General features: G+C 40.8%; 1 protein-coding gene across 2 annotated transcripts in view; it reads left to right on the top strand.

The window, feature by feature from the left end:
* Nucleotides 1-7,159: 7,159 nt before the first annotated feature.
* vldlr (very low density lipoprotein receptor) overlaps nt 7,160-13,546 on the top strand; it is a gene marked incomplete at its 5' end in the record, with an annotated part of 49,541 nt that continues 43,154 nt past the window's right edge. For both annotated transcript variants that reach the window (XM_079235567.1, XM_079235566.1), the window contains one exon: nt 7,160-7,232. In XM_079235567.1, coding sequence (XP_079091693.1) covers nt 7,160-7,232 — 73 coding nt within the window. The remainder of the gene's footprint in view (nt 7,233-13,546) is intronic.

Genomic DNA, 13,546 nt, shown 5'->3' with positions numbered 1-13,546 from the left:
CAGGAGCCAGTGTGATTGTCCTCAAGGGGGCGCTGGGACACCATATGGCAAGAAGAAGAAAAAATCCATCCGGCTTCATGTGGGAAGTGGTTTTACCTGCGGTGCCTTTGGGCCTGTCCCGTTGTGCGACTTGTGGAGAAGTCAAGTCCCTGTTTGTGTGACGCATTATCAACTGCCAAAAGCGTGTTGATGTGACACAGCGATACCATTTCGCCACTGGGGACAAAACACGGTTTCATTTCATTTTTACAAAAAGGACAACAATTTAGGTAGAATCCATCAATAAGCATTACTGTTACATTCAAATGACAGTGAAAGACAAACTAACATTTAGAAATTTAGAATCATCTATGTGTCTGTGTGTATATATATACATACATATATATATATATATATATATATATATATATATATATATATATATATATATATATAGACACATAGATGATTAATATATATATATATATATATATCCAGAAAGACCATAGTATCCATGAAACTACTACATAAAAAATAACAACAAATCCATATAAAAAGAAGAATATTAAGAAATATATTACTCAACCCAAAAAATGAAGACATAACATTCTTTTTGAGGTCACATTGACTTTTGAACCCGAATTCGAATCAGTTAACCTACTGTAATTTTCAAAAGGATGTTGGTGACACATTTGTAACACACTTGTAATTCCCATCTGGAATGGCCGACAAGAAAGGAGTAGATTGTTCTGAGGGAGGTCATCTCTGACTATGAGATTGTGAATGTTTCAACCTGATTGTATACAATGCGTGGAGAATATTTTGAACACAGGATTTGAAGATTTGGATCAGAATTCCAAAAATGTCAGTCCAATCTCTTTTAATTATTTTCCCAAAGGAGAGTAGTTTGTAAGGCAGAGGATGCTTACATTATCTGAATCATTCCTTCAGACAAGAATAATGTTCAGGCTGAATCCAACATGTCATGAGGAACTCTTTTTTATTCTGTTTATTATTGACATTATTGATATTTATTGAGTGTGCAAAACACATGCACCAAGTCCAAAAACTGTAATTGCGATTTTCGCATCCCAGGGTCTTGTAATGCTTCAATATGTTGTACTTTTTCTTGCAAGTCCTTGGAGGGCAGAAGACATCTCAACTATTTACAAGAAACCTGAATATAAATGGTGCAAATTGTTGGATTGATCATGAAGAAATGTATTTGTATTCATTCTTAACTGCTAAAATGTTGACATTCTGCAAATACAGTTTGTTCAGCACTGACTTTAATGCTGTAAATCACTATATTTATATGTAAATGCTGTAAGTACTGTAAAAAAAAACATGTAAAAATGTAAATATATTGTTTTCTACAGATATATATATTAGAGTGTATGAAGGATTACTCGGAGCCTCCTGTCCATTTTTTATTTGTGTATCTCAATGTTGAGATTGCAGCTTCCTGCGTGTCCTGAAAGTGCCAGGTTTGAGCTTCATAATGCACATAGACCGCAGACTGATCTTGAGTAAGACTCCACTAGTAACTTGTCTAATGATCGAGGGTCCTCGGCTGGCCTCAGATGCCCACCTGCTGGGACTGGCGATGGTCTTTGAAGTCGATACACTGCTGTTGCAAAGCGGATTACGAGAAGCAGGCTCACGATATGGCCTTGCACTTCAGGTCTTGATCAGTGGCAGAAAAAGAAACAGTACAAACACGAAAAGATGTAGAAAAAGATGTTGTATGTTTTGAAATGACATTTGGGTAACACATGGTTAATACACAATACAAACATGGCAATGTGGCTACACGGTGGGCCTGGTCTTGAATTGTCCAAGTTTTATGACTTGATCTGGTCAGGGTCTTCTTGACATTTGTTTAGAAAGGAGAGAGGGAGGTGAGAGAGAGGTCGTGTGTGTGTGTGTGTGTGTGTGTGTGTGTGTGTGTGTGTGTGTGTGTGTGTGTGTGTGTGTGTGTGTGTGTGTGTGTGTGTGTGTGTGTGTGATGAAAGGCCTCAGTTAATCCTTGAGGTGTCTTCACATCCTGTTGTTGACGTTATCTTGTCTTGAGATATTTTTCTTCGGGCTGTGGAACGTCACGTTTGTCACCTTTTACTGCTTAAAGTGTAAGAGTAGCATCTGGTCTGTGGGAAGAGTCTCTGAGAGAGTTTATTCAAAATTCCACTGCAGTGATGAAGCCGTTCTGAGACACCAGGCTGTCTCTGCAGATCTTCTCTCAATGGTTGAATCTGGGCAGCTTGATCCAATCTGGCGACAGCAGTGTATGGACATGTGAAGACACATTTCCTCTCATAAAACCAAAACATAGTGGGAAACGATACTGACAGTAAAGCATAAATCATACATTTGGGCGGCTTGTCCAGGTGTGATCCGTGTGTGGCTTCCTCTCCGCTTCATTCTGGCGCAGTAAAATCACACTGGGATCATTGCAGACCCCTGTGACCGGAAAGCAATACCCATACTAATACACTATTTATTATGCCCGAAATGTATTCAGTACGTCCCAACACTTAGGCAAATGGAAATGCAGAATGTATAAAATACCAGGATGTCTTACTACATCCGGTCGCAATTATGCAAACCAGCAGAATGCTTTTCAGGCCATTCTTGCTCTGCAGAACAGATATATAAGCAAGAGGGTCAAAGTTCAAGGTGCCATGTTATGACAAAGTACTACGTCAAACATTGATGCATGCAAGAGTACAGACTTTTTAAGGGCAGCTGCAGTATGTACTGAAAGTACATTGAAATATTTCTGTAGCTGTGTTCCAAATTGTGTACTTTTTCTAACGAAGAATTGTTGCGGCTGTTTTTTCCTCCAAAATCTGCCTCAAAGTACAGGCGATGAGTCCTTTCCCAACTCAAAAAACAAAGTTGGCAAACTAAACAATCATGAAATGTGTGCATCATCAAAAGCATTTTCAAACAGAATTTTTTGTTTTGAAAAGAGAAAAAGCTTGGATGAGCGAGGATGAGGACTAACTGAATGGTTGGGTAAATGCACGTCTTCACTGGTAGAATAGAAACACACTGTCACTGAAAACATACTGACATGAAGACAAACAATCAGAAGATTGTAATTGAAAAAACATCCGAATGCAAAACAATTCTTATATACTTATATTAGAAGTGCATAGTGAAAAAAGAATTAGGTGAGTTACATTAAACATTTTTCTTTTACTCTTATTTACCTTTTTTTTGTAGAACTTTCACAGTGCCAAGACAACTATTTCTTAAATACAAGGGATTCAATGCCACCGAGTCAAATTCCGTGTATGTGCAACGTACTTGACATTAAACAATTCTGATTCTGATTCTGATCTTTCCTTTTTTTAAGTTCAGACTTTGTTTTCAATTGCCAAATTGTATTTTGTAATGCCACAAACTAAAGTCAGTGTCCTGGCTGCATACATAAGACCACCTCCACGGGGAGCAGCTGGAAGCCGAGGATAACCTCAGAGAGATGGATGTTCCATGGTGTCTGAATTGGCATGAGGCAAGAAAACGCAACAGCCAATAAATACCAGAAGGGCCATGTTCGGCATGTTCTCACACTGCTGTGAGAACATGCAGCCAAGGAACTTGACTTCAGTTCCTTGGCTCTTGCTTCATTGAGAAGTTGCTGCAGGCCGAGAAGATGCCAGATTGTGGAACCGGCTTTGAGTGTCGCTGTCTGTGGTGCTGAACGGCACTTTTGAAGCCACAGAGATCCGAGCAGGCTTCCACACTGATCCCAATGAAACGAATGAGCAGATTAGCGCGCTGAATATGTCCATTAATTAAACTTTGTGGATGTATAAGCATCCTTGCTTTCTATGCTTGTTTATTATTCTGACAATATGTTTCTGTTTTATTCCACCTCCACTGTGCTCTTTGGTACTGACTTCTTGTTTTTCTTCTTTTTTGATCTACTCATCATTTAAGTGAAATGCATTACTTTATATACTTCAATGCTACGGCACCAATCATTGTAATCATTTTTTTACAAGGTTAAGGCTCATTTTGGAAAAGATGAATCAGTGATATTAAGTCCCCAGCAGAATCTCGTTTCCCTTCTCTGCCGCCGTCTCGAAGGGCTAAGTAGAGGAAATACAAATCCCCCCTCCCCACAGAGAGATAAAGAAGCTCCCCCTTTGGGCACAACCATCTTCAGAAACCTGGCCCTGATCTGGGCGTGATTAAATATCCGCTTGCAGCCAGTAGCGAGAGCCCCCGCAGCTACCCGGTGAGATGAGGATAAAGCTGTTTGGTCTGGAGAAGTGTTGATATCTGTTGGCTGTGTGCAGTTCTCTGTCTTGAAAGTGTCGCTTCACTGCTGGATTTGAACATGATGAGCTAAAACCCTGCCAGGCCTGGTTTTATAATCCATCTGCAGCCGAGTTCCTTCGTTCTTCTTTTTGTTCTCCTTTTGTATCAGACGGCTTGTTGTTTTATATAACCAGCCATCAAGCTGCTGTTTCATTGCACATGCTGGACACTTACTCAAACTTGTTCTCTGCCCTCCTGCTGGGAGCCGCAAGGGTATTACAAAATTAACTGTTTCCAAGTTCTTATGTGTAAAGCCTTGATGCCAATATATGTTACAATGGTGCTTTGCAAAGACAGCATCACCTTGGTGACTATAGTCCTGATGTAGGAACATTGTCATCTAGTAAATAACTAGGATGCAACATAGAAAACCAAATTATTCTCTTTCTGATCCCAGATGACACTGCCACAAATTACAGTTGAACATGCATGTGACACGGAGCCATCTGGTACTGTAAATGTTCATCTTTGGTTGTGTGCAGGTTGATTCTATGCAGTGGCATCTAGCTGCCATCTTTAATTAGAGCCTTTTGACAGTGCACACACATCATTAGCTTCTCTAAAGCAACCATTCAGCTTGCAGTCACCACAGACTGGTAGGTCACAGTGGCATGCCTTCAAACTCATGGACTTAATACATTAAACTGGGCTTTCTAAATTGGATTTCATTGCCTCCGTTTTACCTTTGGCAACACACGCCCACGCACGTGCTGATTTTGTTCTGAGCACCCAATCAATGACAAAAGAGGGGTTGATTTTTTACTAAATTCTGGTTTGTTTACTGATCAACAACTGCATCTCCCCTAGAGATATACTGTGACCATTTTTTAAATGGGAAATAAAAAGCTCTCTGCTCATTGTTTCGCCAACGCTATTATTCCTCCCAGCAGTTACTGCTCTTGTTATCCAGTGGAATAAGAGCGGGTGGATTTAGATTTCTAGACTCATCTTCACTGTATAGGTCTCTGTCCGTGAGCTTGCAAATAAAGATTTTCCACAGTTGTATTTTCATGAAAGACTGGATTTTGAACCGTTAGATATGCCATTGGTGTGTGTGTGTGTTTGGAGGTGACTGCAAGAAAAAGACAGTGACAGTCAGAGAGAGACGTAGACATTTCCTCATACAGAATTTTACAGCAGTTTGTGTGTGTTTTTTTCAGGGGATGTAAAAATCTGGGACAGATTGAGCCTTGGGGTGTATCAGCAGGCATCAGCTATCACTGAAGATGAGGCTCAATCCTCTGATAAGAACTGATGGGAGCCTATGAAACCTGGCAGCACGCGCAGCCCTCTGGAAAATCCAAAAGGCCTGGTGATCAAAATGGGGTGAAATGGCAGACAGACAGAGGGAAGAACATGCAAGAGCTGAGTTTGGTTACGAGATTTTCACTCCTTAAAAAATGAGACATCTGCTCTCACAAGATGATCGTCAATACAACCAAAACTAAACAGATGGTGCTTTTGTACTGTTATGGGTACGTGTATTCAATAGTTGCCAAAATAATAACTTGATCTTCTGTACTTTTGATATATTAATGGTAATTGTGATATTTGTTCTTCTTATTTGTATATAATACCTGATGAAGAAAACGTGTACCTTTGTCCAGCATTGGCTTTGATGAGTAATAGAGTTAAACTCAATCAGCCTCAGTTGTCTTTACTTTAAAGCATGGAGAGCACACATAGATACGGTCTCCCCCGACACAGTTCAATTCTTTCTTCCACTTGTTTCAACTTCATACCGAAGCCTTGAAGAAATCATGGCAGACACAGTGTCTCTGACTGCCAAGACCAATTGCTCTCATCCTGTTAGGAAGGTGTTGCATCTCCAAGGTCTCTAGCTCTTCTGCCAGACAGCCTGAGCCTCCTCACAAGAAGAGCATCTTGGGAAATGTAAATTGTTTGTGGCCTTGTCCTGTAATTAACATGACTGGTCACATGTGGCCACTGTTTAGCAAAAACATTATGGATCACTTCATTGTGGTTAGTTATGTTCATGTTTGTGGATGTTGCAGTTTTAAAAAGGAACTGAAGTTATCAAATGTGGAGGAAATGGTTGTTATTTTTAGAAAACTAATTCTGTCCTGGTGGCGCTTTAGTATGCAATTACAGTGCAGCATATTGCTGCTGTGTGAAAGTTTACAGATTTTCACCACAAGTAATTACACCTTTGTGGCTGAGGGTGATGCAATGTTATCGGTATGTAAATCAGGAAATGAAAAAGGTTCCTTTGGGTAGGAGCAGGTCATCATGCCCTGGTCCTGAGTAACTGATACACATATATAGTATTTACTTAGATTTATTTTAAGATGTTCCCTATCAGTATGTCAATACAGTGGACTTCATCATGGTATTATTTCATGCGGATGGTGAAGGGTTAACAATGTTCCAAGACGTAGCCTATACTGAAGGAGGTATACGAGCCTCAGCTGTGACGGTCTCCGTGCAGCACCACTAACAACCCGGTTACCGGGGCCACTCGTCACCGACAACTTTTTAGGAAATGGATTTCAGCTCGAGAGGAGCGAACGGGAGCCCGGGCGGCCCCCACGGCGCGTGATTGTAGAGCGATCTCTTAAAGGCGCGTGGTCTGCGCGACGACCGCCTCCGTTCAATTCGCACTGCCCCTCTTTGAGCACAGTTCTCGGCGCGTGCTGCTCGGTCGGTCGGTCGGTTGGTTGTGTCTCACAGGAGCCGCGGGATCTGTTGTCTGCCAGTGTGGTGTGCGCGTGAGCCGACCGAATCAAAGACGAAGCAGGCCGGCGCGTGCCAGCAAAGAACGGGCAAGGCAAGGCAGAGAGGCAGCCCGCGAGCGCTCAGCTAGCAACCGCACGTTACGCTGCGAGAGATGGTTACGGCCGCTCCGGGGATCCTTCTGCTGCCGTTGCTAATATGTCTCCAGCACTGCATTAACGTCCACGGTGAGTCTCGAGTCCTCCTAGTGTGTGGTTGTGTGTTTCTTCGCTTATGTGTGTGTGTGCTTGTCGAGAGATAAGGCGCTGTAAAACACTGTCCTGTGAGGTTAAGCTAACGTTACCCAGCTGTACACCTGTCTCTGCTGCTCCTTGAAGGAATGACCGCGCTTGGCTACACCTTGGGCTCGGCAACCTTGTGCCTCTTCTTGCCCCCCAAAAAACCATGACTAGCGTCTTTTGGGGGGCTAAAATGAGACGTGGTTCGCTTTTGTTTGAGATTAACATTTTATTTAAAATTAATGTGTTCGTCTTTTAAATTAGTAATTCATTAGACTTGAGTGTTTTTGCTCGGTCTCTGGTAATGAAATGGGGAGAGAAAGGGGGGATGGAGAGGCCCGTGTGTTTTGTGTCGCCTGCTGAACAGCTACTGCTTGTCGCCACTCATCCATGGTCAATTAGCCCTCCGGTTAATTATTTTACCCTGAAACGGACACGCAGATTTACGCATAAACCCATGCTTATTGTACTGTGTTGGCGTCTATGAGTGTCCTGATTTCTCTCCTCCGCTTCCACTGTGGGGATTATCTGCTGCCTCCTCCACCCCCAGCGAGGCTGGTAATTTATTTATTTATTCCTGAAGTGGAAGCCGACAGAGGGAGAGGGATGGCAGTGAAAAGGGTTTACAGTGGCTTGATATGGAGCTATAAAACAGGGGTAGGTTGGAGCGCCGCAGTCCCGGTAGTGTGGAAACAGCTGACGGCATGCAGGGGGAGGAGTTACAATTACTGTCCGCAGGTGACCCCAATGAGGGCCTAATTGAGTGGTCAAGGTTGATTTAGTATTACCAACTGGTGGTAATTGAAGAGCATTCCTAGATGGCAATGCTTTTCATTTTCAGGGGGAAAAAATATATATAAAAAGAACTCACTCCTCAACTTTGATTTTGTTTTCAAGTATCTTTTATTTTTATTTCTGTTGACTAAAATTGACTTGTTGTTTATGCAGCGCTTCAGAAATCCTCACATTTGAGAACCTGGACGTAGAACATGTTTGATGTTTTTAGTCAGTTTTTTTTTTAATTGAAATGTATTTGTACATGATTAATTGTTTCAGAACAAATTAACATCATTAAACTTTACTCACCTTTTTATATTATCAGTAATGTCATTTTGCTGGCTAGCCCAGATCTGGAACTCTTTATGGCTTGGTGAAAAAGACATGCTTTTTAGTCCCTGTAAATTTAGGACATCTTTTTGGGTCTAGTTGAATCATGATTTTTAGTTGGCTTGCGCTCGCCTGTCATTTTAATTTTTTTCCACTATCTTGTGCCAAAAAGATTGCCCACAGTCCATTAAGTTTGTTAGTGCTGTAACACATTTTTTGAGCTGTTCAGCGACTCAATATAGGAGTTTTTGGAGATGGAATTGCAGGACCGTGATATGTAGTATGAAAATCCTTGCTCGGGCCGATTTGCTGACATTGTGGAGGCTCCTTTCTGGCCCCCAATACGTGGGCTGTGTACAAAACATTGTCATGTTAAGGCAGTTAATAATCATTTCAGTAGTAGTTTTGCAGGCAGGCTAAATTATGAAACGGCTCAGAGGCAGAGGGTTGTGTTGGGCTACTTGTGTCTTGCAGAGGTTCCAGTCTCTTGAATTCCTGTGGAAAATGGCCTTTTGGAGGAAATGGTGAATCAAAACTAGGGCTTGTAATGTGCACACTCTTCCCCATAGCATACACCCACCACCTACTTCTCATTCTCAGCTCCAAACACACAGAGATTGTGTGAGCCCATTTGAACAAGACGCAACACAAATTAGTAGCAGCAGCAACGCTGGCCTGATTAAAATGGATGTATTTTTCCTCCACGGTTACTGTGATACCATGCGAGACCCAGATCCTCAGCTATATTGGGGGGGGGGGGGGGTCGCTTGATTCTTGAAGTGGGCGGAGTGGTGGACAGAGGGAGGAGGAGTAAGGCGCAACCATTTCTGTTACTGGGGAAAATTGCATCACCATGACCTCCAGTGTGACAGCATTTCTATAGCGCACAATGATCCCACTATTTTGGGAGACTGTTCATTGCAGCTCCACGCCTGTTGAATCTATGGTTTCAAACCCACACGGAATACTAGCGGGAATAATTATCATGTGAAATGAGCTGTGATTTTTTTTTTTTTTTTTTTTTTAAACTTGCATCTTCCGTTAATAGCTGTATCAAGATAATTGGCCTTTTAGGTTAATAAATACTTTTTGATCAACACCTTTTGTTGCATGCAACAGGGAGTCTACGATGGTCAGCAAGAGGAAATCTGATTTCAATGATTGGATTTTGAGTATTTATTTGTTTTAAGAAGTCAAAACATTGCAAAAACTTAATATTTCAACAAATGCCAGCATATTTTGTGTGACGCTGATACTATTATCGCAGTCTTGCAATATTCTTGCAATTATAATGACTGTAAACACACAACAAAAAAGACAAAGAAAGAAATTGAAGGCATAGTAGCCATGCCATTTACCATGCTTTGTGTAAGACAAAGTGGTGAAAAGCTTCCTCATCTTTATTGTGTGGCATCACTTTGTACAGAAAGAAAAGTCCAGCCGAGAATTGAGTCTGACACTGCAGGGAAAGGGGAATACTATAGTACAGGTTTATATATCCTACTTCAAGGTACTATTGAAGTCTGTTGTGCTGATTGGATCAAAGTGCAGGGTGTGCAGTTTTCCAGACAGCAAGTCAATGGGTTTCTGTAGAGACACTAGGATAGTAACCCCAGAGAATACACCCCTTTTTTTTTCTTTTTTTTTTAAAGAAAGAAAACATAGTACCTTAAACCGTTCTCTGCGTCTTGGGTTCTCGGTTACAGTGGCTTCGCATGTTGCACCTTGTTCACCACAGCTCGCATTTATCCTACTTGTGCAAGCCACGCTCTTCCATTAGGCTGGATTTATAGATCCACTTTTCAGGACAGAAAATTAGTTGGTTAGTTAACATCATTAGGAAATGTTAGAAAATACATGGCATACACGGCATGTATTAAAGGTTCAGAATATACATTATTTGTACTTGAGGAGCATACACGCTAGGATTTTAAGGGTAATGTCTGTAATTAAATGTAAAGTTATATTGGGCGACATACTGTCAACAAACCAGAGTTTAATTATTGAGCTGTATGTCTCACTTAAAAACTTGACACTTTTATTGTAACTCCTATTGATTTTTTTTTTTTTTACCAAGTTGCTGGTGTACCATTTATTAATTTAATACTTCAATACATGTATATCTATTAATTTGTTACACAAGAAATTGGTCAAAACTTAAACAGGAATTCATATTCTGGTTCTGTATATAATGTCCAATGTCACAGATACCTGATCCAGATATTGTTGTCTGTATCTGCCTGATATCGATATTGGTGAGTCTTAAGTCCAGTGACTTCATATCTGCACTTTAAAAAAATAAATAATTGTGTACTGACACTCAGAATCTATGATGTTATACTTTAACTGTGATGGTTTGTTATTTAGACAACATTGTTCCTAATTGGCTGCTTGCATTTAGACGACAAACATTTTTGAGAACTGTCTATAGTTAAATGAAAGTGTTTCGTAAAAAATAATAAGTTGTCAAACTATAGCTTTGTTATTCATCCAAAAACTCCAGTTTTCTATTGGCACAGCTCTAATCGCTGTCCTTGTGAATATTGATGGTGATGATCGACTCGGCAAAATGAACTGCTAAGAAAACTGACCATTCGTTTCATCTGAAAAGCCTGCTTTACCTTTACGATACTTCTGTAGTTCACATGGTGATTTTTGTTTTTGATCAAGACAGGACTAAGCGGTCACTGGGCGCCTGAGGCTCTCTTTATATGATCATTATCGCTCCGTCAGCATTAAATGTGCGTCAGCAGTGAGCAGTAGGTCAGGCTGAGATGAGTCAGGACTTTTATGGTTGGTGTGAAATATTTCCCTTATGTAACAACTCATGACGACAGGTGTGTTTTGCTTCTGGCTTTTCTAATTAGTGTAAGAGTTTGTGCCTTTTGCAGCACAACTAGTGTAAGTGGTCCCTTCCAGTTCCTTTCCTCCGTTTGTAGTTTTGTTTCTGGCTTAATTGCATCAAGTGGTTAAATCGTCTGGCACAACCAGTGTGCCACAAGAATGCTGGATACGCGAAGGGAGCAATCATGCACATTTGAACACCGTTAAAGCGGGTACTCTCACCACTTGATGAGCAGATTAGTTGTTTTAAAGGAATACAGAAAGCTTGAACCTGAAAGAAACACGCAAATCAGGATTTGATTAACTCCGTCTTGTTTTACATCTAACAGACTTAAGAGGTTGACATTTAGTTTTCAAGGTTTTTGTAGAATAAAAAATTGAATTATGGCATTAGTGAAATGTAGATTGCTTCTGTGGATAATATTTTGAGCGGTATCCCAGTGATTCTGGCACCATGGCAAACTTGGTCTCAAATTCTCAAATGTACATGATATACCACAGTTTTTAATTGGCCCAGTGTCTGGGGAGGTATAGATCATTGTAAAACCATAACAAGTTGCTGGACAGGGCCCAACTTGCATCAACAGTGGGATGCTCTGATCAAAAGCCTGCAAAACTGTACTTCAGTTTAATTACTGCATCATTTTGTTTGGCAATGCTTTTTAAACATTTTGTTGAAATCCCAGAGCCCCTCCGAGCTCAACCCACTGCATGTATAGCAGTGAGGCTGTCAAAGCAAAGCACTATTTAATAATAGTCTTGTTTTCCTGGTCGTCACAAAATAAAGGAAGTTTCTAGTTGTGCCTTGACTCATTTGTCTGTTTCCTCTTTGCATGGTCTTGGTCAGATACTTTTTTTTTTTTTTCCTTCTCTTTTATGAAAAATCTTCTAATAGTTTAAAATGAGTTGTAGTGGGATGAATCTTTATGTTTTAGCTTATTTCCTAAAATGGGGAATCTTATTTTAAATTTGCAAACGCACAGTTGTGCTGTATGGATGTTACAAGAAAAAAATGTTACGGGAGATGTACAAAATGAAATGCATTAAGGCAAGTTTATTTGTATAGCACATTTCAACAACAAGGCGATTCAAAGTGCTTTACTTAACGCCATTAAAAGCCTTAAGAAAACAGTCAAAAAGCTAAAAAAAAAAATTTAATAAAGGTTGCAGTTTAAGAAGTGAAATGCAGTAGTGAGATGCAACAATTGAATCTGGATCAATTAAAGGCAACAGCAAACAGAAAAGTCTTCAATGTGGCTTTAAAGGAGCTGAGAGTCTCAGCATACATGCAGCTTTCAGGGACCTTGTTCCAGATATGTGGAGCAGAAAAGCTCAATGCTGCTTCTCCATGTTTAGCCCCTGCATCATTGTACTTATCCTTCCTTAATGGTAGGATGTTGTTGGTGTAAAATGAAACCAGGCAACGAAGGGTTGGGGGTGGAGGGTTAGGGGTTAAATAACCCAGTTGACTCAATGGCATCTTGGCTCCACCCAGCCGAAGACCTGAGGTTGTCACATTGAACAAATGATCATCAAATGGCCATCATCAAAAAGTGAATTGTTCTTATTGTAAATTAAGTAATTAATCAAATGACAAAGCAAATGTTTCAACTTATCCAGTGTCAGTTTTTAAAGATGAGAATTAAAGGTGAAAATACTATTTATTTTTGACTTCTGTTTAGGATATAAGTAAGCAGTTAGAACACAGCTTCAGGAATGTATAATGGGCAACTCTTGATATTTGTTGGAATAATGAAAACCAGCATTTGTTGCAACTGCAGTTGGCCTGTCAGTCAGCCATCTTTAGCTGCAGCACTCTTTGCTATTGAGTTTCTTTACTGGTCAGAGGGTCACATGGTGAGCAGTATGAACTTTCTCACTGAGAAGGGTTTTCCTGAGCTATGGAGGTAATCCACTTGTTTGGTATTGTCTCTCTCCCCATTAGCTGTCTGCATGTCAGTGGTTATTTCCTTTTATGCGTTTGTCCAGATTTAAAACACCGTAATGCGTAGTGCTTCGATTGTGGCGATTTGAAATGGTTAATGTGGACGGAAGGTCAGCGCACTCTCTGCTCTGTAACATGACCGTAGTGTGCAGCTGGTGTACTCTTGGTTGACTGGAGGTCTGCAGGCTGTTGGCACTGTTGGCTGCATATCTACCTCCTCCTGTGCTGTGAAGTAAGTGGACCAGCCAGCAGTCCAAGACCCAAACCTACTCTGGTATTTGTGAAGCTGGAACCGCATTATATGACTGGCGGTTCCAAAGTGGCTCCAGCTACGTGGTCGGTAGAACCATAGATTGTATAACTTGGG

Source organism: Taurulus bubalis (genome assembly GCF_910589615.1).
Source record: "Taurulus bubalis genome assembly, chromosome: 19".
NCBI lineage: Eukaryota > Metazoa > Chordata > Actinopteri > Perciformes > Cottidae > Taurulus > Taurulus bubalis.
This window is presented reverse-complemented; position numbering and strand designations above follow the sequence as displayed.